The sequence below is a fragment of the Scyliorhinus canicula genome, chromosome 16 (genome assembly GCF_902713615.1).
Source record: "Scyliorhinus canicula chromosome 16, sScyCan1.1, whole genome shotgun sequence".
Taxonomy (NCBI): Eukaryota; Metazoa; Chordata; class Chondrichthyes; order Carcharhiniformes; family Scyliorhinidae; genus Scyliorhinus; species Scyliorhinus canicula.
Genome location: NC_052161.1, coordinates 21,915,318 through 21,928,073, shown reverse-complemented (window position 1 = coordinate 21,928,073; position 12,756 = coordinate 21,915,318). Strand labels below are relative to the sequence as shown.

General features: G+C 42.5%; 1 protein-coding gene across 1 annotated transcript in view; it reads right to left on the bottom strand.

Moving 5' to 3' along the window:
- The window catches only part of atp6v1ba (ATPase, H+ transporting, lysosomal, V1 subunit B, member a), a 71,238-nt gene that overhangs the window by 1,534 nt on the left and 56,948 nt on the right, over nucleotides 1-12,756 (bottom strand). Inside the window, exons 10-13 of the mRNA XM_038773775.1 lie at nucleotides 9,050-9,200; nucleotides 5,682-5,764; nucleotides 3,708-3,812; nucleotides 2,286-2,415 (exon numbers count right to left, since the gene is read on the bottom strand). Coding sequence (XP_038629703.1) covers nucleotides 2,286-2,415; nucleotides 3,708-3,812; nucleotides 5,682-5,764; nucleotides 9,050-9,200 — 469 coding nt within the window. The remainder of the gene's footprint in view (nucleotides 1-2,285; nucleotides 2,416-3,707; nucleotides 3,813-5,681; nucleotides 5,765-9,049; nucleotides 9,201-12,756) is intronic.

Below are 12,756 nucleotides of genomic sequence, written 5' to 3'. Positions count from 1 at the left end.
TTGTACTACACCTTTGTTCAACAAAGGGTGTAATGATAAGCCCAGCAACCACAGATCAGTCAGTTTAACCTTGGTGGTGAGGAAACTTCTGGAAACAATAGTTCAGGACAAAATTGTCACTGGGACAAACATGGACCAATTGAGGAAAGCCAGCATGAATTGAAGGCTCAACCTTGTTTAACCAACTTACCGGAGCATTTTGATGAGGTAACGTGGGTTGATAACAGAAAAATGGTTGATGTGATGCCCAGGGACTTCCAAAGTGACACACAAGAGACAGGAGGGCAAAGTTTTGCTCATGGATTAAAAGAATCAGGAACAACAGAGTAATGATTAATTGACAGGTTTCAGACTGGAGGAAGATTTATAGTGGAGCTCCCCAGGGGTCAGTTTTGGGACCCACGGTCTTTCTGAAAGATGTGAATGATGTCACTTTAGTGCACAGGGCACAAATTGTCAACTGTGAGAAGGTAGCGTAGAAATTCAAAAGGACACAGGTTGATTGAATGTGTGGAAAAGTCGCACATGAAATTGAATGGTGAGAACTGTGGTGCAATTCATTTAGGTAGGAACAATGTGGAGAGACAACGGGCCAAATCCCCCAAGCAGCGTCCATGTCAATGTTGACTGGCCCAATACTGCTGCACAATTCTTCTGGAATCATCAGATTCCAGCAGACAAAGAAGCGAGAGCTCAGCAACGAAAGAGACAGCTCGGCTCTGGAACAAGAGGGGTGTGAATCAGCTCGTTTCTGGGGGTGCGGGGTGTGTCTGTGTGTGTGTGTGTGTGAGAGACAGCCGGCTCGGCTCTGGGGGCCGCATGAGACAGCCAGCTCGGCTTTGGAGGCCGCGTGAGAGCCGGCTCGGCTCTGGGGGGGGGGGGGGGGGGGGGGGAAGAAACTGTCTGTTCTGGGGTGGGATGTGGGTCAGCTTGCTTCGGGGGTTGGTTGGGAGTCAGCTCTGGGGTGGGGATTGCAAGTCGCTTGCTCAGGGTGGGTGAACTTGCATGAGCTGGCTTGCTCCAGAAGTTGGGGGTGGGTGGCATCAGCTCACTACTTTTGGGGTGGATGCCAAGAGTGGGTCGTTGAGACTGACCCGTAGTTATGTTGGTTTGTGGTCGGGGGTCTGGATGATGAGCCAGGTCAGGTTTCAGGATCTATTATGCAAGTTGGAAAGCAGTTGGTTGGGGTATGTGGGGTTTCAGTCAGGTGGTAGTTGGGCATTGAGTATTTAAATTGAGTTAGGTCTGGGGACGTAGGTGGGTGATGGTGAGGGTTGGTGTCAGTTATGGACGTACCCAGCTGTTAATCATTTCCTGGGTAACTACATAAGTACCACAAACCTGTCTGAAATCTTCAGCTCTAGCTCAGAGACATTTGCAGAAGGTCCTGGGGTGTAGCCCATTGGAAGTTTAAACTTCTCAGGCAACTCCCACATAGGCCCGCACGTCAGGATCTCTGCAGCGTCTTGATCGTAGAATCAATTTACAGTGCTGAAGGAGGCCATTCGGCCCATTGAGTGTGCACCTGCCCTTGGAAAGGGCACCCTTATTAAGCCCACAGCTCCATCCTATCCCCATAACCCAGTAACCCCACCGTACGATTTTTGGACACTAAGGACAAATTAGCATGGCCAATCCACCTAACCCGCACATCTTTGGACTGTGGGAGGAAACCGGAGCACCCGGAGGAAACCCACGCAGGCATGGGGAGAACGTGTAGACTCCGCACATTCAGTGACCTAAGTAGGGAATCGTACCTGGGACCCTCATGCTCTGATGCAACTGTGCTAACCAATGTGCCATTGTACCGATATGCATCTTCCAGGGTTATCTCTGGACTCCTAAAATATGGAGACTGGATGATTGAGGTCATTATAAAATAATTCAATTCGAAGGGTATGTGGGAGAAATGGGACCTGGGTACATATGTGTATAAATCATTGAAAGTGGCAGGACAGGTTGAAGGATTAATAAAGCATTCGACTTTTATAGGGCCATTGAGTATAAAAGTAGTAAGTTATGTTAAAGCTGTAGATAATAATGGTGTGGCCTCAACTGCAGCATTAAATCCAGTTCTGGGTACCATAGTTCAGGAAAAATGTGAAAGCATTAGAGAAAGTGCAGGAAAAAAAAGGGGAGAGAAATTAAAGCAAAGGTTAAGTTCAGGGCTAGGGGCTCCTGTATTAGAAAAGCTTGGCCAAATAAAGCTACACAGTCCAAATTATCTTGGGTTAATTTAATCTTTTCAGGCTTGTTTATTGTGTGTTTGTGAGACATAAACATACCTTGTGCAATGAAATTCTTCTCAAATTTCTGCAGAAATTCTAAATATAAGAGGTCATCAGGCGTGAGAGCTTCCTCACCAACCACAGCTTTCATGGCTTGGACATCTTTGCCAATCGCATAGCAAGCATACTGTGCAAACAGAAGATTTCACAATTTATTCAGTAATGTGAAATTGACACTGGTTGGTTAAGATACAAGAATAAACTAATTATTAGAAGATACAAATCTAGATATGTTACGTTTTAACTGTCAATTTCATTTTGTTTAAACTTCAATGTCTTGAAACACTTCACATGGAAAAAAAAATCATGTATTATTTTGAGCAAACTTTATCCTTGTTGTGGTGATACATGTCCTGAAGAAGCAGTTCCATTTATGTAACAATGGAAGTGGGAAGTACTGTGACAGGCTACTCAGCCAACAAGTATATACGTCTTCTACTTACCATTTATATTTGAGGCAGTGACTTTCATCCACTACAAATTAGGTCAAGATTGGTTAAACTACTTTTTTTCTTTACTAGCACATCGCCGGTCCCAGAAGTGAAAGATGGTATTGTTACTGGTGAACCTGTCAGTGAACTACTCATTGAATCCCTAGTGCAGAAGGAGGCCATTTGGCCCGAGTCTGCACCAACCCTCTGAAAGAACACCCAACCTAGGCCCACTCCCCCGTCCACTCCCTGCAACCTCAACTAACCTGTATATCCTTGGACACAAAGAGCAATTTTGAAGCATGGCCAATCCACCTAACCCGCACATCTTTGGACTGTGGGAGGAAACCGGAGCATCCGGAGAAAACCCATGCAGATGGAGAGAGTGTACAAACTCCACAGAGTCAGTCACCCAAGGTCGGAATTGTACCTGGGTCCCTGATGCTGCGATGCAGCAGTGCTAACCACTGTTATCTATAAAATAGAATCACTACCAAAATGTGTGATCTCTTTAACTGTATTAAGAATTGTATAACTTAAAATTACAAATTTTACTCCTGTTCTGCCATTTGAGCAGCTCAAAAGGTATCAGGATAAAGTATCTGTTCAGTTATGGGCAGCACGGTAGCACAAGTGGCTAGCACTGTGGCTTCACAGCTCCAGGTTCAATACCCTGCTGGGTCACTGTCTGTGCGGAGTCTGCACATTCTCCCCGTGTTTGCGTGGGTTTCCCCCAGGTGCGCCGGTTTCCTCCCACAGTCCAAAGACGTGCAGGTTAGGTGGATTGGCCATGATAAATTACCCTTAGTGACCAAAAGGTTAGGAGGGGTTATTGGGTTACGGGGATAGAGTGGAAGTGAGGGCTTAAGTGGGTCGGTGCAGACTCGTTGGGCCGAATGGCCTCCTTCTGCACTGTATGTTCTATAAGATACATCTCAATTTTGAAACCCTTGATTTCAGGTATTTATTAACAGCTTAAAAACCTTACCAGCTGGTTAGACACTTCAGGATGATCTTTCCGTGTCATACCTTCCCCAATGGCTGACTTCATTAATCGCGATAGAGATGGTAAAACATTAATAGGTGGATAGATCTGTAACATAGCAGATGGAAGTTTGTAAATATTTTCTTTCATAAATATATATTAAAAAATACTGTACATGGGAAATACTGCTAGTTGGTCAATGCAGAAATTGTAAGAGGACAAGCATTTTGTCATAGGTAACAATAGGAGTCACATGACATATTCTACAACAAAATATGGAAACAAAGAAGTGTTCTCAAACTAGAATCTCAGACATCTTTTAAGAGCTTACAATAACATTACGATCCCCATAGAGACAGAACTTTTAAAAAAGATTTTTAAATTTCCATTGACCAACTTAAAGGATCACACATCAGGATTTAAGTTTTTTGTCTAAAAACTATTCAGTATGCAACTTATATTCTAAACTATAGAAAATAAATTCCTCATTTAGTTTTAACTCGACTGACAAGCCCTCGCCACGGTTATACTTCACATAATCCCTTAAATAGACACTTTATTCCCCGAAACCAGTCCAAAGCTATTCTCCATTCCTGATGGTCTGCTTCCTTTCTCAGCCAGGTAACACCTAATCCCAGAACTGACTTTCATAAGGAGGGTTACACTGGAAATTCCTTCCCTCCAGCCCAAACTGGACAAATCTTTCAGTTTCCTTTACATTCTCATATATTTGCTCTCTTCAATCTGAGTGCCAGCTCCTCCCACCTTCTGACCAATGTGATGACCAGTACAGTCACACGTTTTTGCTGCTTTAGGTGTAGAATTGGCTGCCTCTATCTCCTACTCTTTATCTCTCAGATGGCTGCAAACAAACTCGTGACAAAGACTTTCAGGAATATCTCAGAAAATGTGCAGCCTAATACAAAAACAACTTTTTAAATTGACTTTCCCAGAGAATAAAAATATGACTCTCATGGGTCATGTATCCAGGTAGAAATGCAAATGACCTATTTTCTGGCCCCCCAACTCCACCCTACCTTGGAATTAAAAAGACATTCTAACACCTCCCTGTGAAACCGTCTTCCAAAAGATAGCATAGCTGCTCTCTCCGTTGTCTACAGGCTGCTATCCCCATTGTCTCCAGGTGTAAGCATCTTGCACCTTCTTCCCAGTGAGTTCATTTGTGCCACCATAGCAACCAAGTGAACCAGACTTATCAGGCAGAATTCACTGGTAATTTCTCCATTTTAGCTTAAAGAGGCAGTCCTAAAGCATAAATCTATAAACTTCATATTTCTTCAGCTTTGACTTGAACAATTGCTTCCTTGTGCGTCCAGGTATCTGGTTCAATATATTGATGCAGAAACATTCAGTACAACAAGTGTTTATGATCCAAACCAGCCTTCTCTCACACTTCTTATTCTAACCCCATCAACTATTCTTTTCTTCCTGTTCTGCTTATCCAACTTCCATTTAAATGCATGCAAGTTATTTGCATCACCTACTCCCTACAGCAGCAAGCTCCAATTTCTAACCACTCTTTGGGTAAACCCAATTTTTTTCTCGAGTTCCATAATAAATTAATCAGTGATCATCTTCATTTAGTGACCCCTAGTTCTTATCTCACTTGCAAATGGAAACATCACATCGCCTGAAGAGAATTTTGCACCGTCGGAATTAAATATTTAGAAGTTGAGCATAAATTGCTACTTGTGCATACTCATTGTGCTAGATGCAAAAGTATCAATTTAAATGCAGGTCTTAGCTGGTCATTTGCACAAAACACTTTAGAAGAAGCGTAATTTGAATTGTGCATCTGAAATACTTTTTTGCACCTATCTACACAAAACCATAAACATTGGAAGCTTCTAAATGCATGGATCCATCAATTTAACATCCTTAAAATTAAATTTCCCAAATTTAAGCATTACTTGCAAACCCACTTTTAAAAAGGTACCTCATTTCTGTGCATCCTACCTGTCTATTATGTAATTGACGATCAACGTAGACCTGACCTTCTGTGATGTATCCAGTTAAGTCAGGAATAGGGTGAGTAATGTCTACAAGAAAAGAGAAATTATAATAAATTTTTATTACGACCCACAATTAATATGCACACTTCAAATTAATAGAAATGGTAAAGTGGCCAAGATTTTGCAGTGGTATGACGGCAAAGCTGTCAGTAGTCTAAAAACTAGAAGCAGAGGACACAATCACAGAGTAAAGAGACGATCCTTTAAAACATAAATGAAGAGGAATATCTTCAGCCAGAGGGTGTGAATCTGTGGAAATCTTTGCCGCAGAAGGCCGTAGAGGCCAAATCACTGTGTCCTGAAGACAGAGATAGGTTCTTGATTAAGGAGGGGATCAGCGGTTATGGGGAGGAGGCAGGAGAATGGAGGAGAAAAATATCAGTCATGATTGAATGGTGGAGCAGACTCGATGGGCTGACTGGCCTAATTTATGTCTTATGGTCTTATAGTCATCATTACTCCACTCAAACTGAGAACTTCAGGAGTCTGCTCATGCGTGGAAATCCAGTAGATGCGGCCAGTAACTTAGCACTTCTCTAGAGGATATGCTGTTGAGGTCTTTCCAGACTGCAAACCTTGAGCAATCAGTTGGTGATTTCACTTTTACACTGTTAGTTTAGATGTAAAAATCCTTGAAAAAGTTGAATCAGGTGTAACTGGGTTTCTACAAGTGTACCATGTTCACAATAACTGCTAAACAACCCAAATCTGACATCACTGCAGTAACACCCATTTCTCAAAGGTACTCTCACTACAGATATTTATATACACACCCATTTATAAACACCTATTTCTTAAAGCTACTCTCACATGACACAAGGAAAATAATTACAACTTCTCTAATTTCTCCACTTAACTGAAGTCTATGACATTGGTAAATCTTCTCTACACCCTCTTGAGGCCTTGACATCCTTCATAAGGGGCGATGCCCAAAATTGAACGAATTCCACCCAAGGACTTATCCGTGAATTATGCAGCACAACTGCCTGTTTTGTACTCTAGGCCTATATTTCTAATGCTCAGGATTCCATCTGATTTTTAAACAGCCATATTGATTTATGCTGTCATAATTTGGCAAAGGATTAGCTGTAGGTGGTGCAATTGGAAGAAGTACAGTGGAGTATTGTGATAGAAAGGTATCGCTGAAATCAAAAGGAATGGACAGAAGAGCTAAACTCCAGATGTGAGGTGAGAGTGAGTGCCTTTAATATCAAGACTGTACTTGACCAAGTGTAGCATCAAGGAACCAGAGCAAAACTGGAATAAATGGGCCTCATATGTAGCACAGAGGAAGATGGTTATGGTTGTTGGAGGTCAGTCGTCTCAGCTCCAGGACATCACTGCAGGAATTCCTCAGGGGAGTGTTCAAGGTCCAACCATCTTCAGCTGTTTCATCAATGGCCGTCTTTCTATCATAAGGTCAGAAGCTGGGATGTTTGCTACAAATTGCACAATGTTCAGCACCATCTGTGACTCCTCAGGTACTGAGCAGTTCATGTCCAAATGCAACAAGACCTGGACAATATCCAGACTTGGGCTGACAAGTGGCAAGTAACAATCGTGCCACACAAGTGCCAGGCAATGATCATCTCCTACAAGACATACTCTAACCATTGCCCCATGACATTCAATACATTATCATTACTGAATCTCCCACTATAAACATCTTGGGGGTTACCATTGACCAGAAATTCAATTGGACTAGCTATAAAAATACTGTAGCTAACAAGAGGTCAGAGGCTGGGAATCCTGCAGTGAGTAACTCACCTCCTGACTCCCCAAAACCCATCCACCATCTACAAGGCACAAGTTAAGAGTGTGATGGAATACTTTCCTCTTGCCTGGATGAGTGCAGTTCCAACAACACCCAAGAAGATTGACACCATCCAGGATAAAGCAGCCCATTTGATTGGCATCCCTTCCACAAAAACATACACACCTCCACCACTGATACACTGTGGTAGCCATGTGCACCATCTCAAAAATACACTGCAGGAACTCACCAAGCCTCCTTAGACAATGCCTTTCAATACCACTACCATCTAGAAGGACAAGGACATGGGAACACCAATGCCTGCAGATTCCCCTCCAAGCAACACACAGTCTTGACTTGGAAATATGTTGCCGTACCTTCATTGTTGCTGGGTCAAAATCCTGAACCTTCCTCCCTAACAGCACTGTAGGTGTCCCTACACCATATGGACAGAAGTGGTTCAAGAAGGTAGCTCACCACCACCTTCCCAAGGGCAATTAATGATAGAGAATGAATGATGGCCTAGCCAGCAAAGCCCACATTCCTTGAATTAATTTTTTAAAACCTACAAGACGGTTGAGGGATCAGTCTTGCAACATATTGCAGAGGCTTTGGTAGCATCAAGAAGAGGAACAATGACTGAAAAGAGATGCAGGTGCTGTTATGGATGTGTGGAAAGGACAAAATCAGGAACCAGAGCAGGAGTAGAGGGAGGGAGGGGGGCAGGGAAAAGTGAAGATAGGGCGAGGAAGTGGATATAGGTAGGGTGCTCTTTCAGAGGGTCGGTGCAGACTCAATGGGCCAAATGGCCTCCTTTCTCATTATAGATATTCTATGGTTCAACAAAGCAAGTAACCGAAGAGAGAATTAATTGGTAGTCATCTGTGTTCCTGAGAGGAAATTTGATGAGGTGAATGATGGAGATGGGACAGACAGAAGGAGTTGCAGTGGTGAGGCAGTGGGATTGGAAGAGGAATGGGTGACAGACAAGAGAAGGAGAAGGATAATCTACCAGCATTGTGGCAACTCCAAATAAAATGGAATCAGCAGACAGATGATTGATTTGGCCTGCCACTTTTAAAATTGTATGTCTAAACCATAGAATTCCTACAGTACAGGAGGTCATTCAGCCCATCGATAGTGCATCTACCCTCTGAAAGGGCACCCAACATATACCCCATCTCCACAACAGAGCTTTGGACACGAAGGAACAATTTAGCATGGCCAATCCACCTAACCTGCGCATCTTTGGACTGTGGGAGAAAACTGGAGCACCCAGAGGAAACCCACGCAGACACAGGGAGAAGGTGCAAACTCCACACAGTCAACCAAGGCCAGATTCAAACCCGGGTCCTTGGCACTGTGAGGCAGCGTTGCTAACCACTGTGCTACCGTGCCGCCCACTAAACAGAGTTCTCTTTTCCTGCAGTTACTTCAGAATAACATCAAATAGTTTATACTGCTTCTTCACTGCATCGTTTTATACTTCGCTGCTATAAAAGTGTGTTTGCTCTTTTTCACTCTTACTTTCATAGATCAAAATACATCCGTTTGCTCACCATCATTAGGCATAGTAAGGATAGGAATCTGCGTGATGGATCCATTTCTGCCCTCAATCCGTCCAGCTCGTTCATAGATGGTAGCCAGATCTGTATACATATAACCAGGGAAACCTCGACGGCCAGGTACTTCTTCTCGAGCTGCTGAAACCTTAGACGTAAAAGATAAACTACTTGTTTACGTATTTTTAAAAAATACCAAATATCAGTTTGCAGAACCACATCAAGTTGCTGCTTGGTTCCATTAATATCCATTGTATAAACAAAAGGAACAAATGATTAAACTCTTTATTCTGTGATGTGGAGATGCCGGCGTTGGACTAGGGTGGGCACAGTAAGAAGTCTTACACCAGGTTAAAGTCCAACAGGTTCTCACTAGCTTTTGGAGCGCAGCTCCTTCATCAAATATAGACGACAAAGAAATATATATGTTCAGGCCTTATTGCTATGTCTACAATCATTATTTACATTTTCTTTTACGAGAACAAGACCACAATTCCTCACATGGTTCAATTCAGGCTGATCGTCTGAAGGTAGGTAGCGGCAGGAATTTGGCATTAACATTCAATTTGACAAATTCCTGCCCCATTTTGTTTCCTCTCACATATCTATATGCATAGCAACCTGCATGTGGGATGCCCCTGTTTGAATCCCTATAATAAGGTTTCTGGCCCTGCCACAGTACCAAACCAGTTCTTCAAGGCAAAATTACATGTTATAAAGCTAAACTAATCCCTTCATCCTTCTCAGCCTGTCTGCAGTCTTCGGACGTTGATCACAGCATCCTCCTCCAGCACGCTCCACCTTGTTCAGTTGGATGGCACTGCACTTCACTGGTTCTATTCTGATCTATCTAATCATAGCTTGAGAATCGATTGAAATGGCTTTCATCTCACTCCTGCAGTTACATCAGATGCGCGCCCCCCCCCCCCTCCAAATAATCTACTCTTGGTCCTCGCCTACCTCCGTGAAGAAAATATTATCTTTTAAATATTTTTGGAGTCTACTGTGGTATTCTATGAAGCAGGCTTTTGGAGGCAGTTTGTGTGTGACTGTGTGAGACTAATTTAATTAAACTTGGGACTTAATAGAGGACATCAAAGGGGCTAGTGTGAAAGACAGGTGGGCATTTGATGTATAAAATGGCCAAATTGAATTGTCTACAAGAAAACACAACATGGGTAGAAATTTGCATTTGGAGATAAAGAAGGTTTGTTGTGTTCAGTTGTTAAATTTCAAAGGGATGTTAAGAAGGTTTACAACTTGGAAGAGATCAAACAAATAAGGCAAGCTCATTAAATTTTATTTTACTCAAAAGTGGTGGCCATAAGAAGAACATGTAAGATTTTTATATTCTGGGAAAGGTACATTTCAAAGGAGAATAAGGACAGTGGTAAAAGATGAAAGAAACTAAATTAAAAATATGTTGGGAACGGTGTTGGGAAGTCATGCAAGACTTCCTGGAGCACTATGCTGGGACAGAACTGTGACTGATGAAAATGAACAGTGTTCAGCTAACCCAAAAAAGCATCTGTTGTTCCAGAAAGCAGGATTTTGTTTTAAAGTTCTTTTGAATTTGAACAGCAGAGTGGAAGAGGAAGAGAAGCCCCATGACATAACTTCCCTACTACAACAGTAAAGTTGTGTTTGCTTGTGGTAATAATGTTGGGTTTTCTAATAGATTAAGTATCTGTAAGGGACTGTTGCCTAAAGGGGTGTTTATTTGTGAGTCTAACTAAATAGGGATCTTTTGACGGGAATGATCTGCAAGACTAATTTAACTTTTTATTTTGTTAATAAATATTTTAATTTAATATTTTAAACCTCCAGCAGTGTTACTGGAATTTGTGGCTCTTAACTTCAGTAGAAGTATCTACGCATGGTAAAAATACATACAGACAAATGTGAGAGCTTGCAAAGTTTCCCTTTGGGATTTAGTCTGCACAGTACTTGCCAACTGTCATTTACATGCTGCCACTCAGCAACATCATCTGAAAACACAGCATTACTTGTCACATATATGCTGACAACACCCAGCTCTACCTCACCAACACCTCTCTCGATTTCTGCACTGTTACTGCTGAAATCCTCACCCATACTTTGTTACCTCTACATTTGACTATTCTAATACACTCCTGCCCTGTTTCCCACATTCCGCCTTCATCCAAAACTCTGATACCTGTGTTCAGGGGCTGGTTTAGCACACTGGGCTAAATCGCTGGCATTTAAAGCAGACCAAGGCAGGCCAGCAGCACGGTTCAATTCCCGTACCAGCCTCCCCGTGTGACAATAAGTGATTTTCATTTCATTTCCTTACTTGCACCAAGTTTCACTTACACATCAGCCTTGTACATGCTGACCTACAGAGGCTCCCGGTTAAGCAACATCTTAATTTTAAAATTCTCATTCTGGTTTTCAAATCCCTCCAAGGTCTTGCCCCTCCTCTCTCTATAATCTCCTCCATCTGCAAGATACAGGCCTCGTGCATCCCGATTTTAATGATTCCACAATTGGTGACTGTGCCTTCAGCAGCATGAGTTTGATGGGTTTCCCTCTACCTCTTTCCTCCTTTGAGACCACATAAAACTTACCTGCTTGACCAAAGTTTTTAATCACCTGCCCTTGTATCTTATGTGCTCGGTGTAAAGGTTTGTTTTATAATTTAATGCTCAGCACCCAGGAACATTTCATTATATTAAAGACACTTTACAAGTACAATTTGTTATCCTGGTTTTGGTGTCTGGGGAGATTCACAGGTTCCCTCATAATTCTATCCAGAAGAATTCTGTTACCTAGGTGTCACTCCAACCTTTGAATACTTCCTTGGGGAAGGCACATCTGTTGTAACTTTATAGGTGTAGGTTACGGGGCTAGAATATTAAAATCGCCCCATCTCCAGGATTTTGAGTAGTCATTGTCCTCAGAAGCTGGAACTCTTGTCCTGCACATTTCTGGCAGTAGAATACTGAACCAGCAATCTCGGGCTCCATGTGGATACTCTGGTTACTACCAGTATTAAAGTGGGTGAGTTTAAGCTGAGTGAATTGTTTGACATTCCGTTCTGTAAACATTTATATCTACCCCTCTACCATAAAATATATTCTAAAATGGGTAAAAAATATTGGCTTGGCTCAAGTAGTCGAATTTTCCCTTCTGAATCAGAAGCTTTAGGGTTTAAGACCACTCCAGGACTTTGGGTGGGATTTACCGACCAACCTGCTACATGGTTTTCGGGGCGGTGGAGTCCCGCCAGTGGGATTTACTGACCCTGTTGTCAATAGGATTTCCCAGGGACTGCACCCTTGTCAACAGGAAACCTGTGCGCTGGCGTGGGACCGGAATATCCCGACGGCGTGAACAACTGATAGATCGCGCACTGTAGAAACACAGCAATGTTTCAGTTTAGCACTGAGGATATATTGCATTGTCATAGGACCATAGAATTTGTATAGTGCAGGAGGCCATTTGGTCCATCATGTCTATGGGTGCTGTAATTTACATGAGACTGTCTGTTTATCTGTTCATTTGAGGACAAAGGAGGTTTCCTGGTTGCAGCGAAGCAAGGAGGTTTCCTGGTGTCCTAGCCAAGTTTCCGCCCTTAGCCATTATCGCATAATCGATAAATAAGCTGCTTGAATAAAACAATCTACATTTATAGGCATAATATAATTATGAAAATAGTTAATTCAGTATGAAGTCCCATATAA